Below are 27,325 nucleotides of genomic sequence, written 5' to 3'. Positions count from 1 at the left end.
GTGGTATTTCTCAGCCAGCGAGCATGATGTGTGGAACAGAGAAACATGCAGCTATTTCTAACGAGGAACTTGATAGGCTACTGTGCAGGACTTTACGATGAGGTTGTGTTCACCGGGGTTGGATTTGAAGACCCAGGAGGCCTGTTCTAGTCCTTTGTACCTTGATGGAATCACAAAAGTTCAAGAGATCTTTCATTGCTCAGCGGAATGGTTTGATGACTTTGTAGTCTTTGGAATAGCAATGCAGTTTAATTGGATAATTTATTCAAGGTTTATATCTGCCCGATTTAGGTGGTATTCATTGGTTCTGCTTACCTGTGTAAGTCTATTAAAGGTGTGCATTTGAGAAATAAGCCCGTCTTTTTAATCAAGTGCTTGGTTTTGCTTTCAGCTTTTTCAAACTAACATTTAAATGTTTCTTGGGGACTAGTTCTAAACTAGTCTAAACACAGTAAAACTTGTTTTGTTTTGCTTTTTGATTACTTTACTGATTAATAGGTATACAATGATGCCCATATGCTGGAAAAGATCCTTAAAGAAAAAAGGAAAGAACTGGGACCCCTAGCTGAAGATGATGATGTTGCATCCCCTAAACTAAAGCTAAGTAAGGCAACCTCATACATTGCTGTGTCTCATTTCAACACTTAATGAAAACCAAACAAGACAGATTAACGGATCTTCCTTTTAGAATAGAAGATATGGTCTGCAAATTGACACTGACATGCAAAGTAGAATTATATTTTCAAAATCATGACAGCAATGGTGTGTTTATCTGTGCATATAATATTAGTTGTTGCATATAACATTTTCTCAGAAAAGTAACTTAGAAAGAAAACTTAGGAATGGTTGGAATGGCTGGCATTTAATCATGTGGTGGTGTCCAAATGTTAGATGCTGCATTATGTGCTCAGTAACACTTCATCAGCACACTTAATGTGTGCTACTGGGATTGCTTACAATAAGGTACTTCTCAAACTGAGTAAAGCCCTTAATTTCCCTGGTCAAATGTCTGAGACTTCCACAGAATGATAAAAGAAATGCAAGCTTTATTTGGAAAATTACTGAAAAGTAATTAGGAAAATTACTGAAAGCCATGAAAAACACAGAAGCGAAATTTCCAACAATGTCTGTTCCTAGAGCTGTTGCCCATGCAAACTAGGTTTGCTGCTACTCAGATCTTATGTCCCTTTAATATGCGTTCAGGACTTAGCAAACTGAGAGAAGGATAAAATTGTACAGAAAGGCTTAAAGAAAATAGTTGCACACAGCCCTCTTGGAAACAGAAATGTGCAGCTCTTAGGTAAGGTACAGGTAGCACAGAATTCACAGGCAAAGACTATGCAGTACAGTAACAGAGATACTGAGTAAATAAAAAAGCTAATCTGATGGATAGTCCCATGAAAGGCCTTCCTTTACATTCTACCTGTAATAATCCTCTCTAATTATTACAGTATTAAAGGTAATATATTTTAATATTATAAAAATATAATATATAATATAAATTTTTATATATTTATAGATATTAAATATAAAAATAATGCAAATATAAAATCTGTCAAAAAGAAATCTGATGATATTTAGAATGCTTAATTTTAGTGATGGCAAAAACCTCATTATGACTGGATTTTTAACAGCAATACAAAGAAATTTACGTGGAGCTAGTAAGAAGAAATTGAATTTAGTAGAGTTATTAATAACATTAAGTAGGAAAAGGTGTTTTCCATGCTTAAGTCTGAAGAGACCTTCACCAGGTGGACCACATAGTAACCTGATTCTGTCTGCCAAAAATAACATTAAAAAATATTCACACAGTTATGAAAAACAAAGGAAGCTGCATCTTGGAATGGGCTCCATATTGAGTCTTCTGCTCATACCATAAAGTGGTTCTTCAATAAGCAATTCTCCAATGGAGAGAAGGTGGACAAAGAAGCACGCAAGCTCTGGTTTTGTAATGATTCTTTTTCCTTTTTTTTTTTTTTTTTTTTTTTTTTTTGTCTGCTTAGGTCGAAAAAGTGGCATTTCTCCTAAAAAATCAAAATACATGACTCCAATGCAACAGAAATTGAATGAGGTGTATGAAGCAGTTAAGAATTACACGGATAAACGAGGCAGGCGACTGAGTGCCATCTTCTTGAGGCTGCCATCTCGGTCTGAACTTCCTGACTATTATGTGACCATTAAAAAGCCCGTTGACATGGAGAAGATCAGAAGTCATATGATGGCAAATAAATACCAGGATATCGATTCCATGGTAGAGGACTTTGTAATGATGTTTAATAACGCTTGCACATATAATGAGCCAGAATCTTTGATTTATAAAGATGCTCTGGTTCTGCATAAAGTTTTGCTTGAAACTCGGAGAGAAATAGAAGGAGATGAGGATTCTCATGTGCCCAATGTCACTTTGCTAATTCAGGAACTTATCCATAACCTGTTTGTATCTGTTATGAGCCACCAGGATGATGAGGGCAGATGCTACAGTGACTCCTTAGCTGAGATTCCTGCTGTTGATCCCAACTTCCCAAATAAACCTCCTCTGACTTTCGATATTATCCGAAAAAATGTTGAAAATAATCGCTATAGAAGACTGGACTTGTTCCAGGAGAATATGTTTGAGGTACTGGAAAGGGCGAGGAGAATGAACAGGTGAGTAGAGCCATATTTTTCAGGTATTCTTTGTCTTATCGTGGGATTTTTTTATGTTAATGTTAGAGGCTGAAGTTCTTTTAACATGTGTGTTTAGAAAATCTCAAAAGCTTTGTCATGTCTTCCGTGGAATGTATGCTTTCATTTAAAAACAAGGAAAAACTTAGGTTTCTGCTATGAGATAATTTTGACATTAATCTTCCAAAGGCAGACCTCATGAAAACCGAGTTTGTGCTAACTTTCAAATTGAAAGATGAAGAGGAGGAACTGTTCATTAACTGCTTGACTCGGGGATTACTCTATAGGAGCAGTCACAGTTGTACGAGTCAATGGTAATACTGTGCAAAAACTGTGAATGCTTGCAACTTCTTGCAGTGTTTTACTTGAATTAGGTAGCATACTTGGGGATATGCGGGTGAGATCTTGACTTTGAAGGAGAAAAGGTAAAAAATTATGTTAAACATCTACTAACAGGAGTATGGGTAATTTGAGTAAGTCAGGTTTGTTAATAAGATTGTTATTACTTAAGTTTTCAAAAGGTAACTGTTTATAGAGGTCCAGTGGGAAACCGTTTTGTTCGCAACTAGTTGCCTTTGATTTTTCAGGTGTTTCAGGACTGCTGTATACAAAAATACTGTTTTGAGTAAGCTCTACTGCAAACTGACAGTAGAGTAGCAGGTGGAACATGACTTGCCAATTTCTGCTGCTGCTTACTATGAGTAAGCACAGAAATCTATGAGTAGAGACAAGCTTTAGTTTTATCAGTAGGTGTGGGGATTGATGGGTATGTGTTTAGGATCCTGTTTGAGTCCGCAAAAACTGTTTTTTCCTTGTTGTATGTATTTTTATACAGGACTGATTCGGAGATTTACGAGGATGCAGTTGAACTTCAGCAGTTCTTTATTAAAATTCGGGATGAACTTTGTAAGAATGGAGAGATTCTTCTGTCACCCGCTCTCAGCTATACCACCAAGCATCTTCACAATGATGTGGAAAAGGAAAAGAAGGAAAAGCTGCCCAAAGAAATAGAGGAGGATAAGCTTAAAAGAGAGGAGGAGAAGAGAGGTAGCTACTTTTCATTAATTTTGAGTGTGTTAATTGGAAAATGTAGCTATGCAATGTATGCCCTGCTGTTGCTGCAGCTTTGCCTGCCGAAGAGACCTCAGTAGTCTACTTGTCCACCAAGGGTCTTGTATTTTAAAGTTATGAGATATTTGTTTTATTTTGATCCTTATCAGCCAGGCCAGTTGGCTTTTAAGAAAGAGATATAATTAGATACCTTATGTAAACTTTTTAATCAGAACACATTGGGATATCAGTACTTTTATTTCAAGGATATTACAAAAGAAAATAATTTTTTTACATAGATTTCTGCTGCTAACAAACTTAGCAATGACTGTTCCAATTGACCATTTCCTTTTTGATAAATACTCGTTTCTTGATGTGCTGCTGATGTTCTCTACAATCATGCTTTTATCACTAGTAAAGGAATGGTATTTAAGTAAGCCTTTTGTGTTTCTTACTTGGCTGCTGTGAATGTGAAGAGGAATGTGCTTGCAGTATTTTGTGGGGCAAGAAACCTACTCTGAAAGGTCCTCTGCATTTCACAGTTTCTGACTATTATTGTCCACATAATCATTGTGAGGCGTGTCTAGGGGAATGAATAAAGAGCTTTCATTGCTCCTTCCAACAGGCGGGAGCAGAGCTGTTAGCTTTTTGTCCTTAATTGTCTTTCTAACACGGTTCATCTTCCCACATAACACTGATGTCAGCAGCAGTAAAGTCTAGTTGCTCCAACCAGGCTCAATGTTATAAGGGGACAACAGCTGTGATGCCCTTTTTCTGTTTTCCTTTGAGAGCTAAAAACCCCAAAGAAAGCGAACATGCCTTTCTGAAGGCTTCTGAGCTCAGTGCTGTCATTGAGTTCCTCTTCACTCACTGGGAGGACTCAATAAAATTCAACTGAAGGAGGGAAACCCAACCTTCAGCAGCACAACAGAAAAGTCAGCAGCACAAAACATGCTTAAACCCATCCTTTATGCTGGAAGTCAGTGGCAGAGGGACTCATCAGGTGTCATGTGGCACTTCTGCACTCAGCGAAGGGTGAGGGCATTCATGTCAGTAATCTTGGCTAACATGGTAAATGTGACATTACTAACATCTGGGTTTTTCCCATCTTGAAATAAGAAGCTGAAAAGAGTGAGGATTCTTCTGGATCAGCTGGGCTGTCAAGCTTGCATCGGACCTACAGCCAGGATTGCAGCTTCAAGAACAGCATGTACCACGTAGGAGATTATGTGTATGTGGAGCCTGCTGAAGCCAACTTGCAACCTCACATAGTCTGTATTGAGAGGCTGTGGGAAGATTCAGCTGGTAAGGATGTCTTTGCTATAGGAAAAAAAATATGGTGAAACTTATTACTATTTAAAGCTTCCAGTTTGAGCTTTTTCTGTGTAGATGTTTTTTATTGCCAGAAGTACCTGTGGACAAGTATGTTTTTCCTGTTTCTGAGTTGCTTTATTCCAAAGGACATTACAAATGCAAAGTTCTTGGATCAGTACATGCTTTTCTGTTGTTGATCTCTACCTACTCTCAATTTGTAAGCATCCCAGAGAACAGGCTCTTTTAAGTGGGATGGGGTCCTTGTAATTTAGGTGCAAAAGAACACATGGGGTTTATCTTTGCTGAGAAATCTGAACCGAAGTTGGGAGTGTTTAACTGCAAATGTTCCGCAGAACAGCTCAGTTTCAGAATTTGCTTTTGTTAAATTCCAGAATTGAGCTGAACCTTGCATTTCCTAGGCCAAATCAAGCCATAACAAGTGCTATTTTGTTTTTTTTTCTTAGCAGTGATGCCTTCTGTTTGCAGCAGGTTCTTCTCTTAAGTGTAAGGAAGGCTAGAGATGTGGCAGAGTATCAGATAAACATGGTGCACTCTCAGCAATCCTGGAAACTACAGCTGCTGAGAACTGCAGTGGGGTATAGTGGAATTAACAATTTTGATTGCACTTTTTATTAAAAGGGATGGAATGGATGTGTTACAAGGTCAGATTAAGAAGACTGTGACTTAAATTTGGAGAGGAGAAATGTAAGGCAGGATATAATCAAGGTTTGCAAAATCCTTAAGTGGGTAGATAAGGTGAATGCGGAAATGCTGTTCAAGAAATCCAGCAGTACTAGAGTTAGAGGGCACTCATTGGTACCAATAAATCAGATTAAATCACATGTTGCTAAAATATGTGAAAGTCTTTGGCTTTTTAATACAGTGGGTAGTGAGCCTCCTGGCTTCCCCAGGAGCTTGCGGAGGCAGATTATATCTGCAGGTTAAAAAATGGGTGAGACAAGTCCATGTACAACAGGTCTAAACCAAATAGTAAGGGGAATAACCAGTAAATAATACACAGATGAAGAGAATAGCTCTCTAACACCCCAGTATAATGACTGTAGGAGTGGAACAACTTTAGGGAGAGTGGCCAAGGTCAAATGTGTTCTCTTAATAGCCTGTCCTGCTCACTCAGTTGGATGCAGCGTATTTGGGTAGATGGAACATTGGCCAGTTGGATGTTTATGTTTGTTTGTCTGTGATGGGGAAAGTGAATAACATTTTTTTTTTTATTCTGGCTTAGTGTACAGGTACAGATTTTCTTTGACTTCGAGAAATAGTACATATTTGTAACTACTTTATAAATCATTGTTAACAATTGTAACAATTGTCACAGCGTAACATGGAAGAAATGGTTCTTTAAAGAACTTGAAACCAGTTATCCAAGGTTCTTCAAATAATCAGGTGATTGTTGTGTAGATGCTGAAGCCATTTGAAGGCCTGAAAGTCAAGATTTATAAATAAGAAATGATTCTTCCTTTATTTTGCTGAGTCAGGTTTTACTGGGGAAAAAACAACTGGCAGGCTTTTTAAGCAACCTAGTTTTCCTTACCTGAAACAGTTAAGGAATCTTGTCCTGTTTTAAAAAACAACTTACTGTCAGTATAAATTACTGCATTGCTATTTGATAATAAATCAATCTCTAGAATTTTTTTCTGGCTCATGCACTGGAGAATATGCTATTTAATGTGGGGTTTTTTATCTTTTTCTCCTCCTCCCCACCCCCACCCCCCTGCCCCAAAGGAGAGAAATGGCTATACGGATGTTGGTTTTATCGACCGAATGAAACGTTTCATCTTGCAACACGAAAATTCTTGGAGAAAGAAGTTTTTAAAAGTGACTATTACAATAAAGTTCCTGTTAGCAAAATTTTAGGCAAATGTGTGGTCATGTTTGTCAAGGTGAGAGACTATTCAGACTATTTGGTTAAGCAAATAATATGTTCTCTGCTATTTTCTTGAAAAGCTGTAGGCATTCTAACAGAGACATTCTGCTAATAACTTAAATAAAGTAGGATTTACTTGTACCTGTGTACTGGTTTTATTCTTCATTTGGTTCATGAGGTATGTAGTTCATCCAAGTGATGGCGTATGCCGACGCTGATAGGTTTGTAGAATCACGTGCTTATTAGATAATAAGCTAATTGATTTTTCAGAGCACTTAGAGAGAAATTGCAGGTAACTTCTTAAAGTTTCCATAAAAGCATTGTAGATTTAGTTTGGCAGAGAGGGAGACTTGAATGGCTTGGTAAGATGATGAAGTCTTTTATCTCTTTCTCAAATTTGAGTCTACACCATCCTTGTGCTGAGGATTTTTGGGTTGTTTGCAACAGACCTATCTCAACCAGTGGTTTTGGGAGGTAGTGTGTATGGAACAAAGCGCTACAGCTGCTGAGTACATGAGTGGATATCATGGTCTCATATCAATGAGCATGGAGCCTACTCCACTCCCCCAAAACAAAAACAACTTCGTTATTGTGTCCTCTTTCCAAGTCAAAGCTCAGAAATCTTGTAAAGGTAGTTTTAGGCTGCAGATCTTATACTTGTTAATGTACTGTTTGGGTAAATGAAGAAAACCTTTTCTCGCATGACAACTTGTACTGAATTTAGCTGCTTCTCTAAGGGTGGAATTTCTTGTTGTTTGCTTTTTATTTTTAATATAACTTGGATGCCAAACTGGAAGAAAAGAACTCATCAGAAGGGCTATATTTGTCTAAAAGTGTTACTGATTCTGAAACAAAAAAAAACCCAGAAAGCATGAGAGGGAGTGCAGTGTGTCTGTGGGGGTTGTGTGTGTGTATTGCTGGAATGTTTAATATTTTTTTCTTCAATCTCCAGGAATATTTTAAATTGTGTCCTGAAAACTTCAGAGATGAGGATGTCTATGTCTGTGAGTCACGTTACTCTGCAAAGACAAAATCTTTTAAAAAGATTAAACTGTGGACTATGCCTGTAAGCTCTGTAAGATTTGTCCCACGAGATGTCCCCCTGCCTGTGGTCCGTGTTGCTTCTGTGTTTGCTAATACAGACAAAGTAGATGAGGAGAAACATGCTGAAACATTGGAAGACAGTAAGGTGGGAGAAAGTATCCTTCATCTTGAAAAGGTATGTAAGATAACAAGTGGAACATCAGTTATGTTTGACAGATAAAGAGTGGCAAAACATGAGTCCTCATGACCTCAGTTTCACTGCATACAGACACAATAAAATACATAAAAATAAGTTTCTGTTACATATTATGTTACACACATTTGTAAATAAATGCAAACAATATAAATAGACTAAACAGAAAATAAACTGTGTACATACTTGCTAGGTTCTAGAAATGTTTTCTTGTGATCATGTGAAGGGGTTGTTTGGGGTTTTTTAACACTTAAGAAAAGAAAATTACACTTTTAATGTAAAGCCTGTCTTAAGCCTAAAGAATCAGTAGAACTAAAAGCCTAATTTTAGTCCATGGCAATGCTGAAGTGCTTTGTTAGTTAGTGTTTCAGTAAAATAGTCAGTAGCTAGGCAGCAGTAAGCAATACATAATTTCTGTTGCTTGTGACCTGTTTATGGTTTATAACTGGTTTATTGTCAAAATGCTTAAGAATATTTCTGTCCGACGTGCTGAGTAAAAATGGCTTATATTGTTGTGTATAGTCATAAAAGAAATGAATTAATTTATTCAATTAAATTAATCTAAAATCGAGCCATAAACAAATAAACTTAAGTCATAAAATAAATCCACTTTATATCTATTTTTCAAACAGAACCTCAGAACAGAATACCCGGCACACTCATTGTCAGCTTTAACCAGACGCTTAGTATATATTATTGTATTTAGTCACATCATGGCAAAAGAAGGAATTCTTTCTACCAAGAGAATGAAAAGTTGTAGGGTCTTTTCCTTCCACACCATGGGGAGATAGCCTGTGTTCTCACTGGCTTTCTGAAATCCTAGGCTAAAAGGCTAAATTGAGGCACAATGTGACTTTTGACTAAAAAGTAAGAAATTAAGTGGGGCTAATGGTATGATTTTGCAAGCAATACATGGAGCGTTCATATTATTGTATATGAGAGTTAAGTCATTATAGTTCCATATACGTTAACTTGGCCATATACTCAGTTCTTGTCTCTTAAGCATGTTATGGTGCTTTAAAACAAACCATCAAAATAAGCTGACAAGGCTTGGCATGGCCAGTTAACTTCGAAGCACCAGAACAAAGGACCTGTAAATTACTGTTCTGGCAAAATTGCAGCTTTATGAAATAGGAATGCTTGTGACATACATGGAGGGTATCTTTGGTTTTGCTATTTCATTTTTAAATTTCAAGGCTTCTCACTTTTGCACGTACAGAACTGTCTAGTGTTTACCTATTACTGGTAATGTGAAGATAGAGCAAAGTTTTTTTTTTACTTGCACCTGGCATCTTTTTATTTGTGTGTTTGATTTTCCTTCTTCCACAAGTTTCTAAATGCATATTCTTCTGCAGGACAAAGAAGATGTTCCAGTAGAAATGTCCAATGGAGAACCTGGTTGCCATTACTTTGAACAGCTCTGCTACAATGATATGTGGCTTAAGGTTGGGGACTGTGTCTTCATAAAATCACATGGGTTAGTGCGACCTCGAGTAGGACGGTAGGTGCAACTTCTTTATTTGCAGTTTGTGTCTATAAAAAGAAATTGGACAAAAGATGGGTTTGTTGCAAAAAGTATAAAAGAGGATGGGAAAAAAATATCTTCTGAATGAAGTTAAATGTTACAACTTAACAGATTGAGGTCGAAGTTTAGCCACTAATAAAAAGGTGATACAGTGGTACAATTGGAATAGGCTGTTCTTTGTACTCATTTTGTGCTGACAGTCTTCCTGAACAACGTAGTGTGTTCAGCTGTCTGATTTGCAAGGGATGGCCTTTCATTTATGTCAGTGGTTTGGTTTTCTTTCTAGAATTGAAAAGATGTGGGTGCGAGATGGAGCTGCGTATTTCTTTGGTCCAATCTTTATACATCCTGAAGAAACTGAACATGAACCAACTAAAATGTTCTACAAGAAGGAAGTATTTTTGAGTAACTTGGAGGAGACCTGTCCGATGACTTGCATTTTGGGTAGTTATTAACAACTTTAAATCCAATGGACACTCTTTTCCTACACATTCTGAAGTGATTTATAGCTATGTGTAGGCTTGATTCCAAGTTTTATTTTTTTTCATATTGAGTGGGGGAGGAGAGGTTAATCAGTCCATTTCTAATATGCATTCCTGTCTTTGGGACCTGTAGAGAGAATTTTCACTGTAAGAAAGCTTTCTTATAGTAAGAGGATTACATGTGTGATATCAAAGTGAACGTTGTCTGCAGCCAGAGAACAGAAAACTCTGTTATTCTCAGTTATTAATGTAATTATTCCAGTATGTGTTACCTGGAAGTTATCCCAGAAGGAGGTTGAAATTTGGTTTGTTGCTTAAGATGATGACTATGTACTTAATTTTGTAGTTATGATACTGTACTGAATATAGCTGACTAGTGATCACGGGGTTTTGTTATCTTGCAGGTTTTCGTGTTCTTTACAAAAATCCAAAAGCTACATTAAGTTTGTGTAGGTTTCTCGTGAGTGATGTTATTGAATAGGGATATTGATTGCTGTATTTTCCATAGTTGCACCAAATACTGGGAAACTTCTGACTTATGTCAGGCAAAAACTTGAGTTTCCACACTTTTTGTGAAATGTCTGGAAGCGTGGCTGCCTTCTTACCCAGCTCTTTCATTTCTGCAGGAAAGTGTGTAGTTCTGTCGTTCAAAGACTTCCTCTCCTGCAGACCAACAGAAATCTCTGAAAACGATGTTTTTCTTTGTGAGAGCCGCTACAATGAAAGCGACAAACAAATGAAGAAATTTAAAGGGCTGAAGAGGTTTTCACTCTCTGCAAAAGTTGTAGATGACGAAATATACTATTTTAGGTAAAAATGTGATGGGAATGAGGGTGTCACCTGAGCACACTGTCTGTATTGTGGTGGACTGACTGACTGGCTGCTGAGCCCCCACCCAGCCATTTGCTTACTCCCCTCAGGGGGGTGGGGGAGAGAAGGGAAAAAGGAGGAGAAACTCCTGGGTCAAGAGAAAGATGGTTTAATAAGTGCAGCAAAGCTGCGCATGCAAAAAAAGCAACATAAGGAATTAGTTCACCACTTTCCATCAGCAGGCAGATGTTTAGCCATTTCCGGGGAAGCAGGACCTTGACATGTGGAATGCTTACTTGGAAAGACAAACACCGTAACCCTGAATGTCCCCCCCTTCCTCCTCCTTTCCCCCAGCTTTTATTGCTGAGCATGACGTCATACGGTATGGATATCCCTGGTCAGTTTGGCTGAACTGTCCTGGTTGTCTCCTCTCCCAGTTTATTGCCCATGCCCAGCCTGCTTGCTGCGGGGGCAGAGTGGCAAAAAGAAAAGGCCCTGACAATGTGCTAACACAGTTCAACATTGATGTGTTACTAACACTGTTGTGGTCACAGATCCAAAACACAGCACCATACGGGCTACTGTGCAGAAAATTAACTCCATCCCAGCCAGACCCTGTACATATATAAAAGTCATAGTTGTAGGAGAAGATCAATTTTGACTAATCACACTTCTGGGAAGGAGACCAGGTAACATCAGTCTTTTCATGGTCTTAATACCAGTGGATATTTTCGTTTTCTTCTGACTTTAGGAAAAGTTGTTACGTTATCAGACTGGTAAATTCTCTTGGATATCATTAAAATAACTTAAGTCCCCATTATGGGTTACAAATAGCTTTCCAGTTGTTGAACACTGATATTAATAAAAGTACTAAGTTCTAACTTAATGTAAAATCTAAGGAAGATGTGGTGTTAACTGCCTTCTGTTGCAGAAATGAAAGTATTTGTTGCATTGAAATCCCCTTCTAACTGATGAAAAATACAAATTTTTTTAAAAAATTCCTTCTAGCAAGTGACTGAAATGAAATACTGGCCATAGACACTGAGTGATTTCTGCTCCTTGTTCTGGAAGGAAGCACAGGCACATCCTGAGTCACCATTGTTTCCATATTGATCAATAATAAAGGAAAAAAAATTGGGTTTATCTTCAAAAACTTATGCTGTCTCCTGTAAAGTGTGAGTGTATTCTCATCTGCTTTTTGTCTTCCTCCACCTTTCAGAAAACCCATAGTTCCTCAGAAGGAACCATCTCCACTACTGGAAAAGAAGATTCAGCAGCTAGAAGCAAAATTTGCTGAGTTGGAAGGAGGCGATGAGGACATGGAAGAGATGGGAGAAGAGGAAGGTGATATGACGGAAACACCTTCTATGCCTCAGCTTCAGACTCCGTTAGCTAGTGAATTGGATATAATGCCTTATACTCCACCACAGGTAAGGACCTTCCTTGAGAAACCTTTAAACCTTTATATTCCGCATTCTTTCCCCAACCCAAATAAACAAACAGTAACATTTTATCATATACACAGAATAGATTTATACTTCAGTTTGAGTTTATGGAATTACACAGAGCAGTTTTGGCATATCCAATATGATATCAAGGTGATAATATTAAAGTCCATTAAAATATTTTTAAAACAAATCATTCAGTTGAGGAAAATCTAGGGTACGTTTTTGTGTCATATGTTAGTGTTATTTCTGATTAGTAGGTTTTCTATGACCTACTTTGTTCAGAAATACCAGTTCCGTACATTAAATGTAATGTTGGAATGTAAGGGTTTAGTTGTAATTTTCAATTTAACTAATGCCCATTTGTAAGCTCTTCCTTAAATTTTGAAAAAAATCTAGCATTTGGGTGTTACAGGTTTGCTACATTTTTAGAAAATGCTGTGCATCATCCTCAAAGGAGAAAAAAATATCACTTTTTTAGTATTGAGTTACCATTCTTACTTGGAAATAAGAACTTGTTAAAAAAGAACTGGATGTCCTAGAAGCTTTAGTATTAATTTTCTGATAAATGAATATGAAGTGAAAGAAGAATTGTGTGGTTATATGCTGCTTCAATGCAGCATGAATTATTGCTGCTGTTCAAATGGGGGGGACTTTAGATCCCCTTCCCTCTCATGCTGTGTTACTTACACAAGCTCTGGTATTTATGTAACTGAGTGTTGAAGCAGGGTGAGGAACTGCTTCATCTGGAAACTGACCAAATAAAGAAAGTTTGTTTGCCACTAGTTTTTGAACCCTTTATCAGTCTATCTCATTGCCACATCCAAGGTAATGCCAGCATTAAAGAGGCGGTGGGAATGACCTGCTGGGACCAGGAGGGAGTTTCAGACACTTTTGTAACCAGCTATATGGATTTCTGCTGCATTACATTCAACTTCATTGGTAGTTGGAAGAAAGAATGTGACCCCTGGATAGAAATAACTGTCTTTGGATGTCACGAAAGAGAGATGAAATTGAAAGCTTGGTTTGATTCTGACTTTTTGTCATGTGGGCAGACCATGAAATGCGTTTTCCTGTGCAAGGTTGCATTGCTGCTCTCGTTTTAACATGCTGAATTTTTGTAAGTATTGTGAAAACTCTTGCAGAGTATTACAAATAGAAAGCATGTTACGTGTATTAGCCAACTAATATAACCATTTAGGAAGGGGACGGTAACTTTTTATAAATCAAAAGATCGTCATTGTTAAGCATGGCAGCTGCTGAAAGCAGTTTAAATAGGGATTATTAGATGTTAAAGATGTTCACAAACTGCCTGCTGCAGCATTCACTGTCTTTTGATCTCCTTTGCTTTCTGTCTTTCTACATAGCTGTGTTTTGCTCAGGTTCCCTTAAGAAGTTTTATTTAAATACTGATATATAATATCTCTTTGAAGCCAGGTTGATAGCTGCCCTGGCAGATTCCTCACACAGGTGATTTGGAAAGAAGAGGCAAATTGTGTCTGAGAGCTGGCATTCAGAGCACAATTTAACTCTAGTGGAGAGATAACATACAGCACAGACATAAACATTCGTCTTCGGATAATCTGTTCTATTTATATCCCAAGTGAAATGTCTCTTTTTAAACAGAGCTCCTAGGTAAAAGGCATGTGTTTGCTTCATCTTCTCTTAAACGTATAGAATTTTATTTAACAACTGTTAAACCCCAGAACTTTTAAACTTTTTTTTTCTCCTGATAAAGAAACTCTTACTACATCTAAGGATAAAAGGACTCAAGACAAATTAATACGTGGTATTGTGGGGCCTGACAAATACATGGATGATGCTCTCCTGCTGCACTTTGCTGTGAATTGAGTCGAACCTACAAAAGAAAAAGACGTGCAACTTCCTTTTTTTGATTAAGCAATATGGCTGAGAAAAGGCATAAAGGGGGGTCCTGGTTTATTTCTTCTCTAAACACATCTAAAACGGAATATGCAGTATCTAACTCAAATGGAAAAGATTCTGTTCATTTAGAAGTGGTTGTATATATAAAAGACCAGAGAATACAAGAACGGAATTCAGAATTCTTACAGTTTCTCAAAGTCCTATTTGCCCTTCCAAACTGATGGGTAGGCTTTTACATTAGATTACTGTTACTGAAAATGTTGCAAGCACTATAAAGGCAAAACCAGCTGATAAACTTGTAGCTAAGTGCAGATGTGTAAGAGGCCGAATACATAATTACTTTTCCTGTTTCTGACTTGAGAAATCTCCATCTGCCAATGTGGGCTTGCTTGAGAAGCCAGGATGAGTTGTACGTGCCCTGTGTGTCATCCCAGAACCTGCATGGAGTTCTCTTCACTTCCTCCATCTTAGAGACAAACCTAGAAGACTTTCTCCCCAAAAGACAAGTATTGTCTTTGGGTTCATATTGAAAACATTAAGGGTGGGTTGCCAGTTGGAAATTAATCCAGTGAAGTTTGGAGTAACATACAAGTATACCTCAGTTTATCCAGTGCCTGGCTTAAATTGACGAGAAAGATATATTTTTTTTTTGTAAGCATCTTACTACCACTGGAGCTTTGTTTTTAGCTGAGAGAAGACCGCTGAACTTCAGGGTCAAAGCGATAATTAGAAGAAGTTAGTAACGTGACCAGAATGTCAAGATAGCAAGAAAACAGTTGCATGTATTTTTCTTTCCTTTTTTTCCTCAACAGGTATTTGGAATCAATTACAGTTTTCAAGATGTTATAAATTTGTGTTTGGCATATGAGAAGGGCGTTTTGAGGGTTTTGGTATATAGGTGGAAGGTGCCTTCAAATACAGGTGGAAGGAGCCTTCAAAAAGGGAGTTCCAGCTGTAGGATCTAAGTGATTGTAATTGTGGTATCTAATAGGTTAGATAAATAAATAAATAAAAAGACAAATGCAGTGGTATCTAATAGGTTGAAGTTTTTGATGACTTAAGACATCAAGGAGCTCTCAACAGGAGCGTCCACAGAGGGAAAAGCAAAGGAACAGAATTTTGGTTACCTATCAACATAAGAATTGTGATGTGAACCCGCCGTGTAGGTAAATGGTGATTAGCAAAACAGAGCTTTGGGTTTTTCATGGAGAAATGGCAGCTTGTGTAATCAAGGTGAGCACTAGAGAGAAGGGAAGGTCTGGCAGGCAAAACCGAGAGTGTTTAGGGATGTGAAGAGGAAGATGGAGCCAGGGAGGGTGGGGGTTGCAAAGGCCGAGGAGGAAATAAGGAAGCATTTCCCTGAAATGTGCAATAATGAAAAAAATGTTTTACTCAATTTGTGTTGACAATATTTCTGAATAGCACAATGGGTGAAATCTGTAACATAACACAATTATTTTTTTTCTGTTTTGGCCTTCCAAGTAGTCACTTATTTGCTACTCAGCCTTTCTTAATCCTCTTGTTCCGCTTGGAATGGTTTTAGTTGATAGTGGGCATTCTATGTTGTCTTACTGAGAATTTTTTGAAGCCTCAGTTGTAAAGGTGGCATTACATGCGGGTGGGTTGAAAAGCATCAAAACATTGTGATTTTCCCCCCGCCCTGTGTACTTCTCATAAGTGTTTGCGTGTGCTCGTCATGCATCAGTAGATGCAGTCTGTCTTTAGGAGCTGTAAGGTTGGATGGTCCTTGCGGGACTAGGTTCAAGAAAAATACAGGAATGTTGTAAAATACTGTTTCTTACAGCTTTGAATTTTGTATGTCAAGAAGCTTCTCTTTTGTACACTTGTGGTCATAACTGCTTTTTCTCACAGTCCACTCCCAAGTCTGTTAAGGGCAGCACCAAGAAGGAGGGATCAAAAAGGAAGATCAACATGAGTGGGTACATCTTATTTAGCAGCGAGATGAGAGCTGTGATTAAAGCTCAGCACCCAGACTACTCCTTTGGAGAGCTCAGCAGGCTTGTAGGAACTGAATGGAGAAACTTGGAAGCAACAAAGAAAGCAGAATATGAAGGTAAATAAAAACTAAGATGCTAAACTCTTTTCTGCTTTTTTTTCTTTCTTCAACACATTCATTACTGATACTCAGATGACAGGTTTAATAAAAGAAGATATTTATGTTTGTATTCTGGACGTACCTTAAAGAGAAGTTCATATTGAGAGATGACTGAAGAGGAGCAAAGAGCATGTTTAAGTTATGTAGTACACAACTGATAATTTAAATGTCTTTGCCGCGAATAACCAAATGAACAAAGATCAAGAAAAATGGGGACAAATTAGAAGTAAAGGGCCATGAAGCCCCTGGGCTGGAAGTCAGTTGGAAAAATTGGTTTATGAAAGTTTCCTTAAACGAGGACTGGGGGGAATTTTGGACAAGAAGCTCTTCAGAGCTGTAGCAGCAGGTAAGAAGGCTTACAGCGCAGTGGGAAAAAGTTCTTTTGATTAGCAGTACGTAGAGTCCTAAAAAGCTTTGATAGAATGAAATCAAGGGTACAGAATCTGTTACGATACTGTAAATATGACCTGTTCTTCAGTGTCAATATTAATTAGCTGTTGTAACTGATTTTGTTGAGACATTTCATATCCTGAAGTAAGCCTAGGAATATTTCACAGGCATGAGACCCCTTTCCCCCTTTCCCCCTTTCCCCCTTTCCCCCTTTCCCCCTTTCCCCCTTTCCCCCCTTTCCCCCTTTCCCCCCTTTCCCCCTTTCCCCCTTTCCCCCTTTCCCCCTTTCCCCCTTTCCCCCTTTCCCCCTTTCCCCCTTTCCCCCTTTCCCCCTTTCCCCCTTTCCCCCTTTCCCCCTTTCCCCCCTTTCCCCCTTTCCCCCTTTCCCCCTGATGTTGGTCATTGTGTTTCAACTTGATTTGATTAAATTAAAACACAATTGATCCTTAACAGCAGGCGCTTACCCAACCCAAATACACTGGCTTAACATCCATAGTTAGTACTAGTTAATAATGTATCAATGCTTCCAATATTAAACCCATTTTTTTTAAGCAATTGTTGCAGTTTTATTGGAAGACAGTGCTACTTTGGATAGGAGAATTTCAACACCATGGAAAGTTATTGCCCAATTAAGTTATACCTTTGTTTTTTCTAAAAATGAGATTCGATAGGTTTTCTGCATACTCATAACTTAAAGGCTGCTTTATTCTTCAAACTAGAGAATTGCATGCTGTCACTTTCCACTCTCAGCCGCCTCAATCCTTTCTGAATTTGCAGTAGTACCTCTTTGCAGTTCTGGAGGGTAATATAGCACCACTTGGCTATGTGCAAGTTTCCTTTGCAAGTGCTGTGAAGAGGAATGGTAATGTTCTTTCTTTGTGAAATTACTATGGCCTTACTTTTTTCCTGTTGTAGTTTCCTTTTACACCCTTCTAGGTGAACATGGTATCTTTTTATTGACAGACCCCTCCTTACAGCCTAGTTCTTAAGCAGTAGGATGGCTAGCACGTCATCGCTTCCTAGCTTAGAGCAGCTTGACGTCTTGCACTTCTGCAGGAAGACACAGCTGTAATGTAGCGGTAGCGACAGTGTCTGTCCGCTGTGTTAATGATTGCCTCTGCACTTCCATTTTAATCCTGTTTCTCAAATTTTCCAAAGCTTTTGCGTTTTGGGTTGCAGTTTCTCTGGCTTGGTGTCTGCCCAGAACTAGACTTACTTTTATTTGATTTTGAGGGATTGGGATGGGGTTACAAAGCGTCCAAACTGTGTTTGCTTAGCATGTGTGAAAGGAAAGAAGCTCCTGTCCTTCCACTGTGGCAAGTCAAAATTCATGTGCTCTCTAGTGTGGACGTGCAGCAGGAAGCAGGGAACAGGCACGGTTTGACACTTCAGTGAAAAAGTGCCTTCCCACATTCTTGTGAAAACGAGTTTGCATTTTAGATCCATTTTGACCCACTGAAAATTTCATTTGGTGTATGTGCAGGATAATAGTTGTTTCTTCAGCAATAGCTGGGCAAAGAACAGGCTGCGTTGTGCGTGGCTAACTGCACTGTGAAAACTCCTCAAAATAAAATAAAAATAATGCATGGGATTGGAGTAAAGGCCTGTTTTAAGGAAAAGCTCTGTTCCAAGCAGAATGTCTCTTTCGTCTCTCTTGAGATGTATTGGAAATGTTGTTTGAATGATCTCAAGTCTTGGCCTAAACGATTTGGGTTTAGTATTGAGTATTATGTGAATGCTCAAGGCTTAACTTTTAGATACCTGCTACAGTTCCCTTTGGCAGTGGTGTTTCATCTGTTAGTTCCGTGGCAGTTCACGGCATGGGCAGAGGCTAGGTAAAACTCAAGTGCTGTCCTACATCAGGTCCTTCTTCAAAGCTCAGCACTCTGAAGTCTGATAAAGCTGGATGCTGAACAGTAATTTCTCATTCATCAGAGTGTCTCCAGAACTTTTGCTTTTGTCTGACGATTTTTTTATAGCTGGCCGGAAGCAGGTGAGAGTCAGAACAGCTGCTTCATCTTGTCCCCAGATGCTTGCTCTGCTCTTAAAGAGGAAAATTATCATTTTTCTACTTCAGGATCTACCTTTAAGTGTCTTGTGTATTTTGTGCTCGATCACATGTAAGTTACCTGTAGTACATTTAGGAGTTTCTGTGCGTCGTCATCTCTTTCCAAAATGACAAGAAGGAAGGAAATGCCTTTGGAAATGAAACTGGTCTTTCAGTGTATGGAAGTAGTGCTAGAAGCTGCACAAACAGGTTCTACAGGTGACAAATGTGTGATAGACATTTGAAGTCATACACTAGAGAAAACGAGTAACATTGGCAGGATGCATAACTTAATCTCCTTGATGAACTTCTTCTTAGCCTTTGTTTGACAGAGGACCTTGATTGCTGTTTTGGTGGCAGTTTTCATCTTTCACCAACTGCAAGAGAACTTCTAGCCCTGCATTCACTGTTATTAAAATTGCTGGAGATGGATGCTGCATTCATTTATTCTTTGTCGTTCCTCATTGCGTCAGTCAGATACAATGTTCAGAGTAAACAAATCAGCAACTTGCATGCCCCCAACACACCTTGAGTAGGCATTCAGTATATCTCCTTGTTTTGTTTGCTTGGGTTTTGGTTTGTTTTTTTCTTCTTCCCATGACCCTTTGCCCTTCCCTTAATATAAAATTGTCCTCTGGTCAGATTCCCCTGCAGTAGATCTTTTGTTCTTGCAGTCACAGTGAGAAACTTGATTGAGATAATGACCAGATTCATCGTACAAAGGACACACATGACCTCCAGTGAGCAGCACAATGTGAGTTAGACATCTTCAGAAAAAAAAAAAAAAGAAAAAAGAAAAAAAAATAACTCAAAGGGGGCCAAATGGGGAAAATGACAGAAAGAGGCAAAGAAAAATCTTTTTGGTTCATCAAACTGCTGCTTGTTATGTTCCAAACACTAAGGACCTCTCTACACTAGGGAAACTTTGCAAATGCTTCCCAACTTTGCCACCACTTTTCAGCTGCATCAGTGGTAAAAATACCTGAGGAGCCCAAGAATGAACGGGCCACCGGCTGGCACTGCTATCTGCTATTTGCGTCTTACTTAGGGCACGTCTGATAGACATGGTGCTTAGAATTCCCGCAGCAGCTGGTAGCGGATCTGCGTGATTGCTGCCGGCCTTGGCTGCAGCTGGTTTAGCTGAGCCAGTGGTGTCAACAGAGGGAACGTTTTGCCATGTTTTCCTAGTGCGGACTGAGCCTAATGCTGGACTGCTGCTTCATGTTGGTAACACTGGTGTTATTATCAAATTTGTTCTTTGACTTTTAAAATTTTTATTTTATTATTTATTTTTATTTTTATTTTTATTTTTTTTTTAGAAAGAGATAAAACTTTGTGGAATATTTTTCATGAAAGGTTCTCTAAAAGTCTTAGCTGCAGCCACATGAAATCAAATCATATACTGTATAAAAAGATTCATCTGTTCTACTTTATATTTGACTAAACTATGCCAGTGTTTGACTAGTCCTTTTTAATGAACAGATAATATTTTGAAATTCTGGGTTACAAAACAGAACTGAAAATCTAAAATACTTTTACAGAGCGGGCAGCTAAAGTTGCTGAGCAGCAGGAGAGAGAGCGAGCAGCACAGCAGCAGAATTCCTCCCCCCGGGCAGGCACTCCTGTCGGGGCTCTTATGGGGGTGGTGCCGCCACCAACACCAATGGGAATGCTCAATCAGCAGTTGACACCCGTTGCAGGTAAAACGTAGGAGCTATGACCATTTTTTCCTCATCCACTATATCAACCCCCTTCATAACTCTGAACACTCTCTTGGGTCACTTTGTTCTTACGGAAGAAAAAGCTCAGCCTCTTCAGTCTTTCTTCATTATATACATAACGCCAGCGGTAGCCTGGTAGTCCCACGTTACTTGCTCCAGTAGTGAGTAGCCTGTTGCAAATGCAGGGAAGAAGGGTCCTCCTTGTGCGGTAGTCCTGTTCTGTGTGTGCAGTCGTGTTTATTCATTCTGCTTTGCAGAGTTCATATTTAGCCCTGCTGTGGCAGGAGAAAAGCGAGCTAAATACTCTTCTAGTGCATGCAACATCAGTGGAAGTGTAAAGTAGGAGCCGATTTTTATTATTATTTTTTATTTATTTATTGTCAGGAAGGTAAGAGGCAAACAGAATCCAAACTAGATTTTAAATCCAAGCAAAAGCTTTACAGAATTGCCAATTAGACACCGGTAAGCAGAGCAGGCTAGGATCTAGAGCCGTTGCAGAAACAAATAGGAGATGCCAACATTGCCAGTTTTATGAGGTGATTTTTCAGAATAGAGCTGAGCTCGGAGGACTCTTCCACGAGGTTCCTGTTGTTTGGTGTGTGGTTATTACCAGTTGTAATCTGTCTTGAGTTCATAGAGGGTATGCTCGGAGTAAGTATTTTCAGGATCAGATCTGAAGACGATGTAGATTCCACTGGAGATTCTTGTATGGGAATCAGCCATACATCGGTGAGAAAATGAATTAGCTATGACCTGATAGGTTGTTTTCCTTCCCCCTTTTCTAATTAAAAAAATCAGATTACTTCAGTCAAGGTCAAAATAGTGCTGAGTAGGTAAAAATGAGTATTTGGAGGGCTTTTGTTTTGAGTTTTGGGGTTTTTTTACCTTAAGGCATTCCAATTATTCCATTTATTCTTTTGTCATTTTTCTTTTTCTTTTCCGTCTCACAGGCTGTGGCCATATTTAAAGCTGAAGCCTGAGGCATTTTTCATCATGGTCTCTAAATCCCTTTTCAGTAAATAGGCTGCATGGATGTTTAAATCGAAGGCACATTCCTTACTTGGTTCATGGTCTTCAGATTACAAAGCATTTGTTTACACTGAGTTGTGTTTTTCTTTTGTTTTTTTCACTTTGTTCTGGATAATTTTCCTCTGAACTGTTTGCAGTTGGTATGTGTCTGTGTGCGTGTACACATCTGTGCATATATTAAGAAAAAGGGATAAAAAAATGTCTCCAATGCTGTTCTCTTTTGTGAGTAATCTACTTCAATCTAGAGTGTGTAGAAATGTCATCCTCTTATGGTTGTGTTTTCTTGGTTTGGTTCTTGGTTTTTTGGCATTGAGTCAGTTTTCTAATTTTTTGGAGGTAGGTGTTGATGGGCAGTAATACTTACTATTAACACTTTCTTAAAACTTTTCCAAAAATGTGCATTCTGCAAACTACACGTGCTCACTTCCTGTGGCAGCCTCCTCAAAAGCCAAGCTGTATTTAAGACCATCATCTTATTTGAGCAGTTAGACATTCAAGTCTCTTCACTTTGGCACTGTGAAATACTTCCTTAAAGTAGATGATCAAGTGGATCTTTTTACACTCTTTCTGTTTTTGTGGCCCATTTGAAAAACACAGTCTTTCATCTTTTGGTTTCCGCAAGTCTGACTTAGAGGTATCTTATTCTGTTGAGACCTCTTTTACATCCTCCTCCATCATTTCATTGCTCTTCTCTAGTTCAGAGAACTTCTCCATCACGGAAGTTCATGGAACTTCTTTATGGCCCATGGCTCCAAAAAGTCTGGATGCCTTCTGAGATGCATTTCTCTTAGCATGCAGCACTCTAGGTACCTGCAAATTTATGCATTAGGAAAGTTTATTTAGTCTTACATTGTTATAATAATAAAATGAGAGAACAAGTAATTTGACTTCATAAATCACATCTGTGGGAGCTGGAGATAGTTTGCCCATGTTTACTAGTTTAAAATCAAAGTGGTAACTCATATGGGGTATGAAAGTGGCTGCTCTTATAACCTTGTGATGAGCTACAGGAACTGACTACTCACGGAGATTTGACAATAACTATTAACGCAGCCAGTTGTTGAATGAGTATTTTATTTGGAAATGTAGAAATGAGCTTTCATGATTGATAAATATGGGTTTGTTTCATTGGAGCTTTTTTTGTTTGTTTGTTTTAAAGCTTCAAAAGTGTATGTAAATACATTGAAGACGTGGTTACAGTTCGGGGTGCGCTGGAAGTACTGGGCGGTGGCTACAGTGAAAGCCCCTTATGCTAGGGATGCTTTCGTTATTTTTCTTCTTTTACTTTTTCCATTAGAAATATGGATTTCACTCTGTTAATAAAGAGGTACAGATGAGCTTCCAGGTATTTGCAATAGGTACCTAAGACCTATTTAGTAAATGTCAATCTAGGTGTCCTGTGGAAACTGAAGATTTGAGGGAGATCACTTCTTTGTTTTTCTCGTCGTTTCCTGCATGTAAGGCTTTTGGAATTTCAGGTTTCTTACCTTTGTAACCCTTCCTGAGGAACAAATTTAGCTTTTATTTTGGAGCTGGTTGATCTGTTTCGATCCTGAGCTTCTGACAGCTTTGTTTCCAGTCAGAACTGATATGAGTTTTTGGCCAATCTTATTCCAGAAATCCCCGTTCTCAGAGCTTGTTTTATGACTTACTGGGAGTGTGGCATAACTCAGTAGGTGGTTTCTTGGGACCTGCTATAGAAGCCCCAGCAATCTTGCATTTCTAGGCTTATCTCATCTCTCTAGACCTGCTTCTGTCCTCTGCCATCTTTCCGTTGTCTTTCCAGCCCCTTTCCTTGGTTACCTAACAACACATCCATTCAAATCAAAAAGCCTAGAAAACGGGTGAAGGACAAGCGTGTTACGTTTCAGGACCTGATAAACATAGCGCAGCTATATCCTGTAGTATCACCTCATGGGTAGCAGCAAACCTGAGCCAAAACCGGAATAAGCTCTAAATTGTCTTCCCTCACGTGCAGAAAACTAAATTTGTGAGCAGCACAATACCATCTTTGTCGTATCATTGATTTTCTTATAAAGACATCTCAAAGACACTGACAGTGAAAAATCTGTGAGGGACTGCAGGTGCTCTTTGTAAGTCCTTTTACTTTGGTTTAGTGCCGTGAGTGTCAGCTACTGCAGCCCAGCACATCCAGTGCTGTCGGGTTTAAAATTTGAATTACTTTCTTAGCTCACACTGGAGATAACTGAATAAAAATCACCCGTCACTGCTGTTAGTTTTAAGTATGTGAATGCTGTAGGGCTTGTGCGTGTTAATTTTGCATATGCACTGCAGAACAATGTACAGGGTTTTGGTTTTGTTCCAGTTGGCTTTGCTCTCTGAGCTAGCCCACGTAGCAGGGCTGTACGTGAAGCTTGTGTAGTTAGTGTTGTGTTTGTAATCTGTATGCAGATGGCAGAGCTTTAAGCTGTATTAAAATTGCTTGTGTTAGTAACATTTAATTGTGGCTGAATTTATTCCTTGTGTTAACATATCTGAATATTCAGCATTTATTGCCCCATGAGAAACATATAAATACACTAAATACTAATTCATCAGAAGTATAGTGTTTCATATTTATAACTTTATTTTTAATTTTTGTTTATTTTGCAAGATACTAATTGTAGTATCGTCTTGCTGTACTAAAGGTGCTTTTTTTTTTTTGTGGATAGTGCATGTCTACATGATTGTGTAGATCATATTGCATGTTATTGATGCATGTTTGAAATTTGTTGTGTCCTTCAAGGCATGATAAGTGGCTATCCACCGGTGCTGCCACCTTTGCAGGGCCCAGTTGATGGCATTGTTAGCATGGGCAGCATGCAGCCACTTCACCCAGGGGTGCCCCCACCCCACCAACTTCCGCCAGGTATGCCAGGCATCCCAGGCATCCCACCACCCGGTAAGAATGTCATCCTCATTCGCTCTTATTTCATTTTCATGTACTTGGCGTTTAACCAGTTGTTACAGAAATTATCTGCAGCTTGTTTTGGTCATAGCTTTCGTTTCTGAACATTGCAGGTTTGTGTAGCTGCAGCACACACGATGCACTGCTGAATGTATGAGGTATATGCAAGGTGCTGACAGAACAGCATGTTCAGTAAACCAGCAGGGAACGGTTACTGGAGAAATGCAGTGCTGTTCCAGCAGTGGTTTTGCTCCAGCCAAAAAACATGACAATTGTGCTTGAGTTTCAGAGGTCTGAAAAGCTGAAATCAGCCTACTCATATCCTTATGTCATTTGAACAGCATCCTTTCACTCTTCCTTTTCTTATTTAAAGTGGGCTTATAAATGAAATTTATTGCTCTCATTCCTTACCAAACACTTTTTTTCAATATGTTAATATTAATCAGTAGCCAGACTGAACTTAAATGAACCTGGTCATGTAAGACCCCTTGGCCATTGGGGCACTGATGTGTGTCATTATAAAATAACGTTCAGATTAAACCTTGTTGATACAACAGCAACTGGAAACGTGTGGGGGTAAGGTGAACTCAGTGTACTGTTGGCCAAATTTTGAATTGATTTTTGAGAGCATATCTACTACACATTTGCTATTTTTTTGCCATGCTTTCCATGAAAAGTGAGGCTGAATGAAACATAAACATTTTTTCAGTGTTAATGCCATTAATGTGCCCTCTTTATGGGGAAGAATTTTCATCTGCCTCTGACCCTGTTTTCTGCTGATCCTTTCAGTTTTTACCTCTGATAACTCCTGTGCCTATTTAAAAGATGTGCATCCCATATGTTCAGCAGTTAAACAAGCTGTGGACAGAAGTGGTCTCATTTGCCTCCCCCTACCCCACTTGCAACTGTGTTTATTGGAAACGCTATTAAGATTTTCATCTGTATGTAAATTGTTTTGGGTTGTGGTGGGGTTTTTTTTTTGTTTGCTTGTTGTATTTTTAAAGTCCAGCAGTATTAGGTGTGCAGCTTGCAGCTTTGCAGGTGTGTAAGATTTGTCATAATGTCACACAGAGCAAGTAGGAAAACAGCTGTGTGTCTGTGAGCCTGGCTCCGACTCACCAAGGCAGTGACATTCAGCACATACCAGCCAATACAAATGTTTGGGAGGTGAATCCAGGACAATGCATTTCTTTGAGGAGTTTTTCCCACTAGAGAAGTGGGCTGTTATGGATGGTGTTTAAAACTGCGAGGATGTGGATTAGGGGAAAAATAATGCCTGGGAATGCAGAACCACACGTGAAGTGGTGCTAAATTGAGCGGGGTGGGCTAGGGGCGAAGCCATGCTCTGATGCTGGAAAGGTGAGGGTGCCCTCATCCAGACCTCCTCACTTTGTACCAAAACCAAAATCTGCCATATTTCACAACCTATAATTGTCAGTGTTTTTGCCAACTTCTGTCTTGCTGTTAGTACAGATGCATTTAAAATGGGGCTGTGATGAAATGGAAAATGCATTTGAAATATGCTTTAGTGTGCAAAATGCAGTAGCACGTCTTTTCATCACTGATACAGAAATCTGCATGCAAATTAAACCCTCAGGAAAAGCACAGTTAGTTTGCAGCTTTTCCAGTGAATGAATATGAGAAGTGGCATAAACAGAAAGAAAAGCAGCAGCTCACATAACTTTCATTTTTTCACACCAAAGCATCTGTATGTAAAATATCAGGAACTGCGTGACTCTCATTTAGATTTGTAACTTATTGTATATAACACTGACATGGGTGTTTTCTGCTGCACTCTGTACAATAGGGAAAAGTCTCAATATGTTTGAGAAAATCTAGCAGGTTTTATTTTTTTGAAATGTGTTTAAAATATTCATCAGTCTTTTGTATAAGACTATTTAAGCTTAACCTACAAATTGAGTTTCATATTAGTGAGATCTAACAGAGCTTGTGCAATGGCTTTGATTTTCTCCAGATGTGAATGCATTTTATAAAACTGAACACAAGGAAATGTTAAATGTTGCTAAAGCAAATCAGCATTTCCTTTCTTAAAGGATTCCAGGAAGATCCTGTCAAGCTAAAGATGTGTGTTATAAATTAAAAGATTTAGTTAGGCAATTGCTAAGTAACGTGGAAAAAAAACCAACCTGAAAACCAAAAATTATTCACTTTGCATTTCTTTAATTAAATTAATTCAACAGGCCACTTATCAATGCTTGGTGGTTGTCATGTTGGGGGGGGGTTGTTGGGGTTTTTTTTTTGTTTTTTTTTTTTTCATTCAGAAATTTCTAAAGTGTTTTTTTTTTATTGGGGGAGTGGGGGGTATTTGAATGTCGTACATCTGCTTAAAGTGAGCAATGATATCAAAGCATAACTTCTTACTGTAGAAGACCAAAGAGGTATTTGTCACTGCTCTGGAATAAGACTAATTATTTTATATTTTGGAATATAGGTGTTATAGGCCAAAATGTGTCCCCCATGGTAGGCACTCCAGCACCTGGAGCAAGTCCTTTTGGACAGCAGGTGAGTCATTTTTGCATTATTTATGAGGCTCTAAGTCTCTGAATTAGCATTTGAACAACATCTCAGTGAAAGCATGTCGGGATGGACATAGCCTTTCCCAGGCAGAACACAAACCATATGTACACCAATGTATTTAGAACCAGTTAATATCTTACGCTAAGAGTGTACGTCTGTATTTGTTGGTCAAATTGTTATTAGAGGAATTAATGAGGTTCTGTCCAGTGGGATAACCTGTGCAGTATAAGCAAGACAGTGTTTTGTTTCCTTTTCTTTCTACTAAACTGAGTCATTTCAA

General features: G+C 38.7%; 1 protein-coding gene across 9 annotated transcripts in view; it reads left to right on the top strand.

Moving 5' to 3' along the window:
* PBRM1 (polybromo 1) overlaps positions 1-27,325 on the top strand; it is a 69,126-nt gene that overhangs the window by 36,715 nt on the left and 5,086 nt on the right. For 6 of the 9 annotated variants that reach the window (XM_040590156.1, XM_040590155.1, XM_040590154.1 and 3 more), the window contains 14 exons: positions 499-604; positions 2,004-2,646; positions 3,500-3,711; positions 4,834-5,019; positions 6,772-6,929; positions 7,866-8,132; positions 9,506-9,651; positions 9,962-10,119; positions 10,784-10,967; positions 12,187-12,397; positions 16,169-16,370; positions 20,391-20,549; positions 24,346-24,501; positions 26,960-27,030. In XM_040590156.1, coding sequence (XP_040446090.1) covers positions 499-604; positions 2,004-2,646; positions 3,500-3,711; positions 4,834-5,019; positions 6,772-6,929; positions 7,866-8,132; positions 9,506-9,651; positions 9,962-10,119; positions 10,784-10,967; positions 12,187-12,397; positions 16,169-16,370; positions 20,391-20,549; positions 24,346-24,501; positions 26,960-27,030 — 2,859 coding nt within the window. Of the gene's footprint in view, positions 1-498; positions 605-2,003; positions 2,647-3,499; positions 3,712-4,833; positions 5,020-6,771; positions 6,930-7,865; positions 8,133-9,505; positions 9,652-9,961; positions 10,120-10,783; positions 10,968-12,186; positions 12,398-13,217; positions 13,533-16,168; positions 16,371-20,390; positions 20,550-24,345; positions 24,502-26,959; positions 27,031-27,325 lie in introns of those variants that run through there. The other 3 variants (XM_040590160.1, XM_040590161.1, XM_040590162.1) reach the window with 2 other exon arrangements.

The sequence above is a fragment of the Falco naumanni genome, chromosome 4 (genome assembly GCF_017639655.2).
Source record: "Falco naumanni isolate bFalNau1 chromosome 4, bFalNau1.pat, whole genome shotgun sequence".
In the NCBI taxonomy this organism is placed as follows: Eukaryota; Metazoa; Chordata; class Aves; order Falconiformes; family Falconidae; genus Falco; species Falco naumanni.
Note: the sequence above shows the minus strand (reverse complement) of the source record. Positions and strands in the feature narration are given on the sequence as shown.